A 12,995-nucleotide genomic window follows, 5' to 3' on the forward strand; every position below is an offset into this window, starting at 1 on the left:
CATCAGGCCTTGGGCCCCACAACTGACAGGCCTGCCCCAAGATGGAGGGTGATCAGGTGCTTAATGCACAAATATTTGTGCAACCATATTGCACCTGATCTTTAAAAACCTCAAGTCTTCCTAAATGGCGTATCGCTGAGATTCGAACTCACGACATCCCTTCAACTTGGTGACGTTCATGAGTCGCCCTACGAAAATGAGGGTGCGCTCTCGTGGGATTTTATCATCTAAATCTTAATATAACTAAAATTGTTCTATAATTGATCAGATACAGATTCATAACACGTTTGCCTATGGGACTCCAAATCCCATTGATCCATACCCGATTGCGACGGGTTCAGTTGTGCCTAGGTCCGATCTGACTCGTTTACGTCCCCGCCAAGAAAGAAGGCACTTGAACCTGAGTTCGATGGTGGGCCCACAAAGTTGAACCAACAACACGCGTCGTGTACTTGTGCGGTTTAACGTGGCCGTCTTGTGACCGTTCAAAAGCCCTTCTCCAAACCGATCGTTCGCCAACGCCATTTCCCGCTCAACCTTCTCTCTCTCTCTCTCTCTCTCGATGGCGAGATCTTTGTTGCAGTCGAGAAATTGGACTGTTAATCGTCCTCAGTCGTTCCGCCCAGCAAGAATTTCTCAATTATCCCGTTTTTCCTCCTTCCTCTCTCCTCCTCCGTTCCGTTCCCGCTCGCTCAGGTGCGTAAGGGTGAGAGTTTCCCCCAAGAGAGGGCAGGGAGGGATCGCGGAAGAAGAGGCGAGCCCGGAGCCTTCGGTCCTCAGAAGAGGAGAAGGTGCTTCAGAACTCGGAGAGGAATCGGAGGCGGCATCAGTTGCCGGGGAGTCGAGGCCGGGGGATTGGAGATGGCCGCCTTGGAAGGGCCTGCCCCAACGCTACAAGCTCATCGGCACGACCTCGCTTGCGTTTGTTATATGTAACATGGATAAGGTGACTTTCTTCTCTTTCGGTGTCTTTCGGTGGGGTGGAATTTTCTGTTTTCGCTTTCGGTAGTTTTGCCTTTCGGTTCGTGTGGATTTTGAGTTGAACAGAGCATGGGTGCTTTCATAACGAAACAATGAAAAATATATACAAATGATGAAAATGATTATTTGTTGGATCGGAAGATAGGAGGATGAATTAGAGTGTGAGGAAGAAAGAATTTAATGCTGTTTCTGTTCAGTGGCGGTAGCAGCAAGATATCCTATAGTTTGATTACGTTTGCTAAAGGTTACTCGTCTAAGATGGTCCAGATGGTGTGAAATTCTTACCCTCAAAGTTGATTGCAGTATGCTACATACTCTTCTGTAAAGGATCAACCTTATATGATGACCAGTATATGGTATACCTCGATTCTTCTAATATGGGAATAAACTATGCAAGTGGATGATTGAACTCAACGAGTCACTGAGACCTGGGAGTGGTCGACATGAGGATAGAAACATTGAGTTAACGGGCATATTTATAGCCAACATATTTAAACAATCCTGGATGAAACTCTTGGTCAGCTATGCTCATCGTAGTGTAGGTTGTGAACGGGAAAAAGATTGTTCCCCTGCCTTCTAGTCCTTCTGCCTTCCATGCCTAATCGAAAATTGTTCCATCATGTCTCGGGTACTTTGCCCCCACCGCGCCCAACCCCCACCCTCCCCCTATAGGCATACAAATGCATGTTCTTTTGCATGTAGAATTACAATGTAATGGAAACACTCAGACAATCACAGAAAGCAAAGCCGTGTTGGAGGGAAAGTGTACTTAGTTAAGGGCTTTACTTTCTACCTTCGTTTTGAGCTAAAGTTCCGTGCTTAAATTGAGGGGTCGAAGAAACTCAATTCTGATTAAAAACAAACGGTGAAAATGAGGTATCAATATCATAAGTAAATGGTTAATACTTTGATAAAATAATGTCTTATGAACGTTCCTAAAGACTTTTTTGGAGTCTACCTAACATGACTGCTTTCCTCTTGTACGTTTAAAGAATATTCACATTTTCTCATCAGACTGACCCCAATCTTTCATACATAACTAAGCTACTTTTATAATAGGTTCTCCATAGGGCAACCCGGGAGGGAAATGTTGTGATTTCTCTAGGATGAAAACATGTTTTCCTTACTAATGACCTATGTTACCTTGCCAACATGTCAATGTCCATCCTTGGTCACCGACAGTGACACTCCTAGACACTTCATTTTCAACATAGAAGTGTGAGAAAAAATGGACACTCAGTGTCGCATGCCTCTCTTAAATGTCTTGGACACGAAGTGCTCAATGTCAACCACTTTGTGACAACTTTGTTTAGACCTTATTTTCTATCCATATATTTTAGTGGGTCCTAACTCCACAAAAATGAGTCAACATGCCCCTTTACCATAAAGAAAGGTCTCTCTCTCTCTCTCGCTATATATATATATATATATATATATATATATATATATATATATATATATATATATATTAGGTGGTGCCTGCCTACCGCCAGCCTGCCGGGCTTGTGATGGGGGTTTCCATGCTTTCCTTAATCTGACTGTACAGATGTGTTCTACACAGTGTTACCGGAAGCTTCATATTCATAAATAGGTGGGAAGCGTGCTTCCCAGAAACTCGCTTCGGAAGCGCGAAACTACTCTCTTCCGAAACTTGACGAGAATCTTGATTCTCCCATGCTTCTCCTATTCTTCTCACATGTTTTTCTCCTGCCTTCCCACATGCTTCCTATGCGCTTCTGTCACACTTTTTATGTTTTCCATGTGCTTCCTTTCACGCTTCCCACTCACTTCTCATGTACTTTCTCTAACTTGGCAATCATCATTTTTTGATTTTGAGAAGAATTTAATTCTTACACTACAAAATTATGAAATTTAAGAATCGTTATTTTTATTTTAGTTTTTATTCCCTTTCCCTTCAATTAGTATTTTGCTTCCCATTCAATCTCATCACTTCTTTTTTTATTCCTATTTTTTCTTTTAAATTGAGTTGCTTCCCATTTTTTTTATTCCGCTTCTTATAAATTTTAAAATACCTCGCTTCTCACTCCCGCTTCTTATTTCGTTTCCCGCTTCCGCTTCCTCTTCCTAGCCTGGTAACCTTTGTTCTATATAGGAATCAACTCTTGGATTGTCCGATTCCGACATGCAGGTAGGTTTTTATAAGGTTTAGAAATCAACAGACTAAAATTTTCACAAATACTCAAGGTTTAAAAAGCCATGGTTTTTATTAAAAAAAAACATGATCCAAGTGTCCTTTCCTAGCAAATAGACCATGCCGAACACTTCTACAGGGTCAGATTTGTGAAAAACACCCATTCTCTCTTAGTAGGCTTGCAATAGGCCAAAAAAGTGGTAGACCACTACCACTTTTCATCTCTCTCTCTCTCTCTCTATATATATATATATATATATATATACACACACACACATTCTGTTAACTGAAAAACTTGGATTCTAGTTTTTTGATTTCATTGGATTATCCAATTCGTTTTCATTTTAGGGCACATTGATGTTTTTCAAAAACAACATAGTCAATGGAACATGCTTTGTCAAGTTATTTTGGATATGCTTTCTCTATACCTCTAACAATGTGTGATTCTTCCTTTGATTAAGGATCCTCAAAACATTTATCTAATGCATATAGACTGCATGAATTGTGGATATTGCAATTTGAACTTAAGGATTTTAAAGTTTTGTTTAGCATAGTAACAAGAAGTTCCCCAGTGAAACTTGAACTATACTGTTGTTCTATGTCACAGGGATTTGGCCAACCAGGTGCCGCACCCGCGTCGACGCGACGCGATGCGGGTGTGCGTGCGGGTGCGGCACCTGGTGCGGTCAACCCGACCGTGGGTGCGGTCAATGCACCCAGGGTCATTTATGTCCAACTTTTGGACTTGAAAAAAAGAGGCCCGCTGAAATGGGCATGACAGCCAGAAAACTTAAGAACTGGTTTGTTAACATGGCGAGTTTCGAGACAAAACTCTTCAACTTTCTTTACGGCAACCACATGTCGTAGCCAACTACCAAGGAGTCTCTTCTCTAAATTGTTTCTTTGGGTCAAGCGCAGGCTCAACCTGCAAAGGTGCCTGGTTCAACAAGAATCGATTGACAACGGTGAAGAGATCGGTTTCTTCTAGCGGCGAGTGCCACTCGCCAAGCTTCTTCTATCTCTTGAGTTGCTTCATGGTCGAAGGGAAATGATCCTCATCGAAATCTGCAGAGGGGATTGCGGTGGGGAGATACCTCCATCTCTTGGACAGGATGTTGGTCCTCACCGCAACTTTGATGGGGAGTGAATCATGCAATGCATTGATACTACACCTGGTGGCTTTCTTCATCATTCTCACCTTTTACTGAAGATCTGACACCTCTCGTAGTTGATGAGAGCTTAACTTTTCATGAAAATCTGAATGGTCTCAAAGAACAACCATACTGTATCTTGAAAATTGAAGAGTAAAATAGAGGGTTCAGGAAGGCAAAAGGGTAATGATGCCCATGTTGGCCTGTACAGATTGCAGTCCACTGTACCTGCCTGCAAATATTAAATCAGATTTTGATTTCCTTCGAGATATGCGCTGGGCTGGAGGTTACGTACTACAAAAATTAATACAAAATATCTAAAGCCAATGAGCTGCCAGATTTTGGGGCAGGATGTAATGATCATGGACAATGCAACCTTTCTTCAGGGATGACCAGCTTGGTTATCATTCTAAAGTAGCTCAGTTACGGAACTAAGAGAGAATAACTAAAAGAGTCGGATGGAAAACCAAGCATATATGTCCTGGCCAGGGGGAAAATGGGGTCTCGCCCCGTTTGGACCGGTGTTCGTATCTTATTTGGTTCTTTTACATGTAATCAGATATCCATCAAATCCTGATATTTGTCTGATTCAATAGCAAAAAATTAAAACCATATATGCATCCAGCAGTGCTCGATTAAACTATTAAACTCGGCTCAGACCAGTAGAGCTTGATGAAGAAACTCAATTAAGCTTGGTTAATATATATATATATATATATTACATTTTTGCCCCTGCCACACCCCTGCACCCAGGTTTTTTGGAAGTGCCGAATCCCCGCACCCACACCCGCACCCGCACCCGCACCCATGTGACATAGCTGTTGTTCTGTTGCATGTTTGGACAATGTGGAAGTATCATCAAGGATTGTATTGGATGTACTTGTTTCCCTTGTCAAGTATCTGATAACAGTTGCACAAACAAAGAATGAGACCTCTGATCAGTATAGTAAAAAATACGTATAGCAAGGTTTAACAACATGCTTTTATATTTTTGGTTGGTGCAAAAAGACACCTGACTGCTCATGCTTTTATATTTTTATTGAAAAGGAAATGCAACTGATTTGGTTAGTGCAAAAGGACACCTGACTACTGAGTTCCTGTTGTGGTTTATGATTGATAGGTGAATTTAAGCATTTCCATCATTCCAATGTCTCATCAATTTGGTTGGAATTCCTCGACAGCAGGATTGGTGCAATCATCATTTTTCTGGGGATATGCCTTAAGCCAGTTACCTGGTGGGTGGCTGGCAAAGCTTTTTGGTGGCAGGTCAGTTTTAATGCCTATGCTATTCTAGAACATTTGAAGCTAGAAGAAGTGTTTCATTCATCAAGTGCTAACCTTTTTTGCACATAATCATTTTGAAGCTCTTCATTGTATAATATGCATTTGGTCGATTATTTTCTTATTTTTGTTTCTGTGGATTTCAGCTAATATTTGAATTTTGCACCAAAAGACCTCTATTTGAATTCTATCTATTGATTTGAATTATGATGAGTCTTTCTGCATTTTTCATATAGTTTATGTAATGAATCTCTCTTTTTCTTCATATATTTGTTCTTCATCATATCTTTCTGAATGTGTGAATTTTCTTACTTATTAGTAGAGTAACACAATCAACATATCAATGATTGAATCGTTTTGCTGCAATTTCTCCATTGGAGGTGGCTATTCTCCTTCATAATCTTTCTCCATTTCATTTCTCTGATGATTTTGTTGCTGGCTATGTTACTAATCTTCACTTGTGTGGTGTCCCTTGTTGACATAATAGGTATCGACATGGACACAAGACATGTGACAACATTTCATGGTCACAATCAAAATTCCAGAAGCATGATCACAACTGTATTTAATTTTGTCCTCTTTTTTGTTACAACCCTGATTCTCTGTTTTCCCTTCAACATTATTGAATTTGTCAGACATTACATTCACATTTCTTTATGATCTTGAGATGGTAACTTGCAAGAATTTGGAGTTTTAAACACTACAAATTTGGAGAACTCTGAACTGTTAAACATTACATGGTGTAGTTGTCACACCAGCATAATCTGAAAGATTTAGTTTCTAGACTCTATTGAGAGTTTATATTTGGCTTCCATTGAGCCAACTGGACATGGATATGGATGTAGGAATGGTGTCCAATGCGGATAGGCTTGGTAGGACACAGAAGTTCTAAAAAATTAGGACATGCGGAGATTGCTATACACACATAGATGTGCACACGCACACACACATATGGCGAGCTTGTTTTGATGAATCTAACTTTAGATTGGGTGGTTCTGTCATAAAAACATGATTTTTTCAATCATAAAATTTTGGCACATTGTGGGCTGTTGAATTTTGTAGTAGTTAAAAATTGTGCTTTACAACACAACTGGACATTCTGGAACGTGTTTTTGACTAAACTAAGCATATAGATCATATCCATAGGGATTATTCCAAAAACAAATTTGTGCCATTGTGAGGGTTCCTACTAGAGTCTACGGTAAAGTCTAGTATACACTCATACATATTTATTTATTTATGTATAAATTCTAACCTAAAAATATAAAACAAGAATTTCATCTCAAGTGCAAACTCTTGAACAAATTCTAAATCATTATAATTAAAAACATCAAATAATAAAACTAAGTTAAAATTGAAAGGTAACGTATTGATAACAAATTTTAAAAGAAAAAGAGTGCAAGTGAATTCAAAATAAGTGGTTAAGATCATAAAAGGTAGTAGATAAAGTTAATGACACTATGCTAACTGTGTATGACACTTGTTTGACCTAGTCTATGAAGTGTCCTGGTGTCTCTGAGTGTTGTCATGTCAACATGGGATATTTATGTTAAGTGAAGTGTCCATGTGGCCACATCAAGAATTACAGGAGCATAATCTTGTTGTGAGCTCAAACTTTTTATTTCATTTTGAGTGTATAAAAATCACTCATTTTTGTTTCTTATTATGCAGGAAAGTTCTTGAGGTTGGGGTCTTTGCTTGGTCCATGGCTACTGCACTTGTTCCTATTGTAGCTGGATGTCTGCCCGGGCTTGTCTTATCAAGAATTCTGGTATTGGTCTTTCTACAGACATCCTTTTACCTTTTCCACCTCCACTTGGTGCTGAATAGCGGGTTTGTGTTGATTCATGTCTAAAAAGTTTTAATGTCAGTTTAACCTTGAAGAAAACAAGTTCCAACGAGTTTCCCCTTGTTTTAGTGCTGGGACACAGTTTAAAATTATTTGACAATATAAATTATTTGTAAGAATAACTGTCAGTAGGATGCGCACTTTACTTAAAAACTTCTCAGATTGTCATCAATATGGCTTTGAATTTGAATTGGACAAATTAGTGCTGTATTTCAACTTTAATGAATTTCATATTTTAATTTGAATATCTGACTTATTTGACATGCTTCACTGTGTCCTACACACAAACGTTTGATGCTGATTTCCATTTATTACCATGAAGTAAAAGAAAAAAAGAAAAAAACTGCAGCTGATGAAAGTTATTGTTTTTCCGTGGTTGCTTCTTTTAGATGTATTATGTTATGCATAATAGGTCCACCAGGCTGGGGATATACTGATTGAAAACTTGTCCTGGCCTGACTGCATACTTTTCATTTCTTCAGTCTTCTTACTTTGGCCAAGTCCAACAGGAGAAACATTCTGAACTATTAGCTGTCTGATAGGCTGTATGTTATGTGGTCTTCTTCTTAAATGAGATTCAGAAGTTTATTTGCTTATATGCTAGCTGTTACTTTATCTTTAATATTCTTTTCCTTTAGTGCACCGAATACGCTGACCCCAATTGTTTTGGGATGAAGGCGTAGTTGTTGTTGTTGTTGTTGTTGTTGTTTAGTGCACCGAATATCAGTTTTATGAAGAGGCTGAGTGCCTGTCTTTTTAAGTTCAGGTTGGAATTGGAGAAGGTGTATCTCCTTCAGCTGCAACTGATATTATTGCCAGGTAAGCTATTTGGGTAACATTTCTTTTTCTTTTCCTTTTTTTAATCACTGTGTTATGAGGACCTTGTGTGTTGTATGTATAATATTGATTGGCTTGCACGCATGCAGAACTATACCTCCAGAGGAACGATCTAGAGCTGTTGGGTTTGTTTTTGGTGGTCTAAGCATTGGAAGTGTTGCAGGGTATGTGGAACCTGTGTGTGTTTATCTTTGGAAATGCTTCTCAGGCAGTTGTCAGTTTTATTTGTTGTAGGCATATTTCAAAATATTTTGCAAGAAAATTAATATTCATGCTTTAGTTTTGTCTCTTCTTGTCCACATTCTTGCAGTTTTGCTTGCTTCATATTTTCTTTTGTGTGCCTCCCTAAAGAACTTTCATAGTTAGCTGTGTTAAAAATGTAAATATATGTATTATATACATACATAAATGTACACACACACACACACACACATATATATATATATATATATATATATATATATATATATATATATATATATATATATAACTAGGTTAGTTTTAGGTTAGTCTTTTTGGTTAAAAGCCAAGTAGTCAAGATTCAAACCAAAGAAACATTGGGTAGAGCCGTTGGGGCCTCTCCCAATGTCTCTATGGGACTGCTGGCTGTGTATAAATAGAGGATGAATCCCCTCTCTTATGAATGCTTCTTGCATTATTCTACCTTCAATAAAATATTAATTTTATTTGCTTTGTTAACCACCTTGGGTGGATTTGGTGTGTGAGCTCATTTTGTGGTTTGTGTATGTTCTTTTGGTGCTTTGGTGGAACTCTTTGAGTGTCCACTTTGTTGATTTGGTGAACATCTTCGGGAAAACTTGTTTTCTTTCATGGTATTAGAGCTTAGAGATCAAATTGATTTTTTGGTGCATTGAGAAGCTTGCCACTCAAAATTTGGAAGAGTTAAAGTCTCTTTTGCAAATTCATTTAAGTACTTGTGAGATTGTGGTGCTCACTTGGTAGAGGAGTGTTCATGCTCTTCATTAGAGGTTCTCTCTTGGTGGTGAAGTGCTCGTGGTCTTCTTTGTTTTTCCCTCTCTTCTTTTTCTCCCTCCTCTCTATCTTCATTCTATTCTCTTTTTAGCCCTTGTAAACGTGGATGACAATGATAATGTCACCATAAAACCCATCAATCTCAATAACACAAACTATGTAACATGGGCTTCAATCATGAAGCACCTCATATGAGGGAAAGTGTTGTGGGGATTAGTGGATGAGTCCAATTCAGAACCCAAGCTAATTATTACTAAGATAGAAGAAGAAAAAATACTTCTTACGGAGGTAAAAAAAGACCAATGCTATAGTCACTTATGAGAAAAATGGAAAGAATGGAGAATGAGACACGTCAAGATTATGTCTTGGCTCATTAGTAGTGTTGACATCAAAAAATGCTCTAGCCTAGCTAAATTTGAACATGCAAATAAAGCATGAGATTATCTTAAGAGAATGTATTATCTTAAAGATATTGCACACATATGCAATTTGCAAGACAAAGTACGTACTATGACTTAAAGCGAAACAAATATTAGAGAATACTTTAGCGAGTTGTCTGACCTTTGGAACGAGTTGGCTCTTCTTGAGCCTAGATGGCATTGTCTCGAATACGTAGAACTTCATCAAAGATAAATTGTTGTGGAGTATTTTTATCAATTCATTAATGTTGTAAGACGGAGTTTGAGTCTATTAAATCTGCTCTTCTTCATAGAGAGAAAGTCTCCTCTATTGAAGATACTATTGAAGAGCTAAATATGAAGGAAAATAGACTAAAAAAGAAGACACCTAAAGATGATGATGGCTCAATACTATCCGTATCTAGGCCGGGAAGCCATATCCATGCTTACAACTACCACATTATGAGAGACTAAACAATGACCTTTATGGAAAACGAGACAATGCGTTTGAGAAAAAAAAATTATTTGCTATTATTGCCGTGAACCGGGTCACGTCAAGACATATTGTCTTAAATTAAAGAGACCCTATGAGAAGAAGGTAGCTTTGGTTACACAAGAGTCAAGTGAGCTCAAAACTACACAAGAATCATCCATTGGGAGCATATCCTTGGCTCAACTTATAGAAGCTCTTCAACCTCTACTCAAAGGAGCTTCATCAATCGGAGCCGCGATCTCTTCTGTTGACATCTCTGACCTCGGTAAAACTCTTTGGCTTTTTGACTCAGGTGCCTCATTTCATATGATACAAAATGGTGATATTTTATCTGAATGTTATAACTCAAGCAAGTCAAATGTTTTTACTGTTGATGAGATATCTTTTGAGATAAAGGGAATAGAAAATTTTGAAAATATTTTAAAAGGTTTTCTATTCTAAAAATTAGATATATTCTTAAGTTAAACCTAAATCTTTTATATGCCTTTTAATTATCTGAGCATGCGTATAATGTTTCCTTCTCTTCTATTGGTTGTCGAGTGCATGATCGCTAGTCAGGAAAGCTGATTGGGGAAGGCCATAGAGAAGGTGGTTTATACTACATGAATTTTTTGGAAATACCCAAGAATATTTTTTGTTATAATGTTCATAAACTGGATTTGGATTTATGGCATAAAAGATTTGGCCATCCTAGTGTATCCAAAATCCAACACTCTAAATATGAAAAAATTTTATGTGTGAGAATTATATTCTTGGCAAAATAAAAAGATTGCTATTACAAGAAAGAACTTTTGTCTTTACACGACCGCTTGAGTTAGTACGTTCGGATGTTTGGGGCTCAACTCTTGTTATATCTAAGGGTGAGTTTACATATTATGTAACTTTTGTTGATGATTTTACTAGACACATGGATTTATTTCCTTAAACATAAATATGAAGTTTTTTTCATACTTCCAAATATTTCACAATTTGGTCAAGAATAAATTTCAAAAGGATATTTTTATCTTTCTCATTGATTCAGGGGGATAATTTTTATCAAAAGAATTTAAAGATTACCTAGAATCAAATGGTAGATTATACATAAAAAATCTTGTCTCTATGCTCCACAACAAAATGATTTGGCCGAAAGAAAACATAGGCATATCATAGAAACCGCAAAAACTTTGTTTGTTTCATACCAAGTACCTAAAGTGTTTTGTTCCAAAGCCATATTGACTACATTTTACCTTATTAACAAAATGCCATCTGTCTCCTTGAAAAATATATCACCAATCAAAAAACATTTTAAACTTACCTCTGATTATTCTAGATTAAGAGTTTTTGGGTGCAAGTGTTTTGTTTTCACTGATAAAAATGTTAAATTTTCTCCTCGTTCTATTTCTTGTATCTTTTTGGGTTATGCAAATAACCAAAAAGGCTATGGATGCTTCGATTTTAAAAACAAAAAATTGTATGTTTCAAGAAATGTCTTTCTTAGAAAAAAAATTTGAATTCGAAAATCCTAAGGAAACAACTGAGTATTTTTTCCTGTTGGATCTAATTCCAAAGTTTGGTGATTGTGATGCTGATCTTGATGAAGATCAGGAAATCAGAAATGATATAGTAAGTGAAGAAGAATCTCGTGACAATAAGATAAATAAAGAATAACCTCGAGATCAAAATTGTATCCAATATTCCAAGCGTAGTAATTCTGAGCATCCATGTGCTCTTGAGAAATATACTAACAATGAAAACCATGCAAAAATACAAACTAGAAGGTCATCTATAGTATCACCCCCCTGGAAAATTTGTGTCTTATGAGTCCTTTTTGTTAAAATGTGTCACTCTTATATATATATATATATATATATATATATATATATATATATATATATATATATTGTAAGCCCTAGGGGCATTTCGGTCATTTCAGCATTCTCCCTTTGTACACATCTTCATAATTGTGAACATGCATTAATTTTTATTATTTTTCTTTTTCTATTATTTTCTTTTTCATTTCTTATTTTTTTATTGCTTTGACTAAGTCAAAATGGGAGGGGGTAGACCTTGGACCCCCTCCAACGGCTAGAATTCTAGCCGTTGGAGGGGCTCCAACGTCTAGTAGGAGCCCCTCCCACTTGATCTCCTTTTGTATTATAAATAGGGGGCTTCCCCTCCTTTAAGATGTATTCTTGTGAGAGCCTTTAGTGCTCACCCTCTCTTTTTGGATTTAACTTACGCATTTGTGGGTGTCCCCTTTGTACCTTTTTGGTACTTTTGTTCAAGTGTTCTTTGTGTGTGTTTGAACACGTACTCTTTTCCGGTGTTGGTGCTTATAGTGCACATCTTCGAAGGTATTTTTACATGGTATCAGAGCAAGGTTCAAAAGAAAAGAAGATTGTGCACTTTTTCTCTTTGTTGGAGCACCTCGAAAAGCGTGCCATCAAGGTGTGGTGGTTGGAGTGAAGACTCGGTCCTTCATTCAATATTTTAGAAGCATCCTACATCAAGTAGGAATTCATTTCGTATTGTGGTACGCATTTACCTCTCTTTCTATTCTCTCTAATGGGTGAAAAGGATTCACACTTCTCCCTTGGCTTCAAATTAAATGGAGTGAATGATCAAGTTTGGGCCGGGAATATGGAGGCCCATATCAAAGGGAAGGGTCTTTGGGGATATGTTCAAGGAACTATTCCCGAACCCGAACCTAAAGTTACTATTGTTGGAAGGGGAGATTAAAGTCCTTGAAGGGGAAGAAATAGAGAGGGCTTTTGAAGAATATAATAAGAAGCATGAAGAATGAGAAATGAAAAACTAAAAAATTCTTTCGTGGTTCTTTTCTTCTGTTGAAACTAAAATCAATGCCAATATTTTGAAGTTT

At 37.5% G+C, this 12,995-nt stretch overlaps 1 protein-coding gene across 3 annotated transcripts in view; it reads left to right on the plus strand.

Moving 5' to 3' along the window:
* The first annotated feature begins 543 nt into the window (after positions 1 to 543).
* Positions 544 to 12,995, plus strand: part of LOC149842043 (putative anion transporter 6, chloroplastic) — a 77,104-nt gene continuing 64,652 nt past the window's right edge. For all 3 annotated transcript variants that reach the window (XM_090001261.1, XM_090001262.1, XM_090001264.1), the window contains exons 1-5: positions 544 to 946; positions 5,405 to 5,550; positions 7,237 to 7,336; positions 8,181 to 8,233; positions 8,341 to 8,415. In XM_090001261.1, coding sequence (XP_089857387.1) covers positions 563 to 946; positions 5,405 to 5,550; positions 7,237 to 7,336; positions 8,181 to 8,233; positions 8,341 to 8,415 — 758 coding nt within the window. In that variant the 5' untranslated portion in view covers positions 544 to 562. The remainder of the gene's footprint in view (positions 947 to 5,404; positions 5,551 to 7,236; positions 7,337 to 8,180; positions 8,234 to 8,340; positions 8,416 to 12,995) is intronic.

Source organism: Nuphar pumila, chromosome 3, assembly GCF_984573655.1.
Source record: "Nuphar pumila chromosome 3, dmNupPumi1.hap1.1, whole genome shotgun sequence".
NCBI lineage: Eukaryota > Viridiplantae > Streptophyta > Magnoliopsida > Nymphaeales > Nymphaeaceae > Nuphar > Nuphar pumila.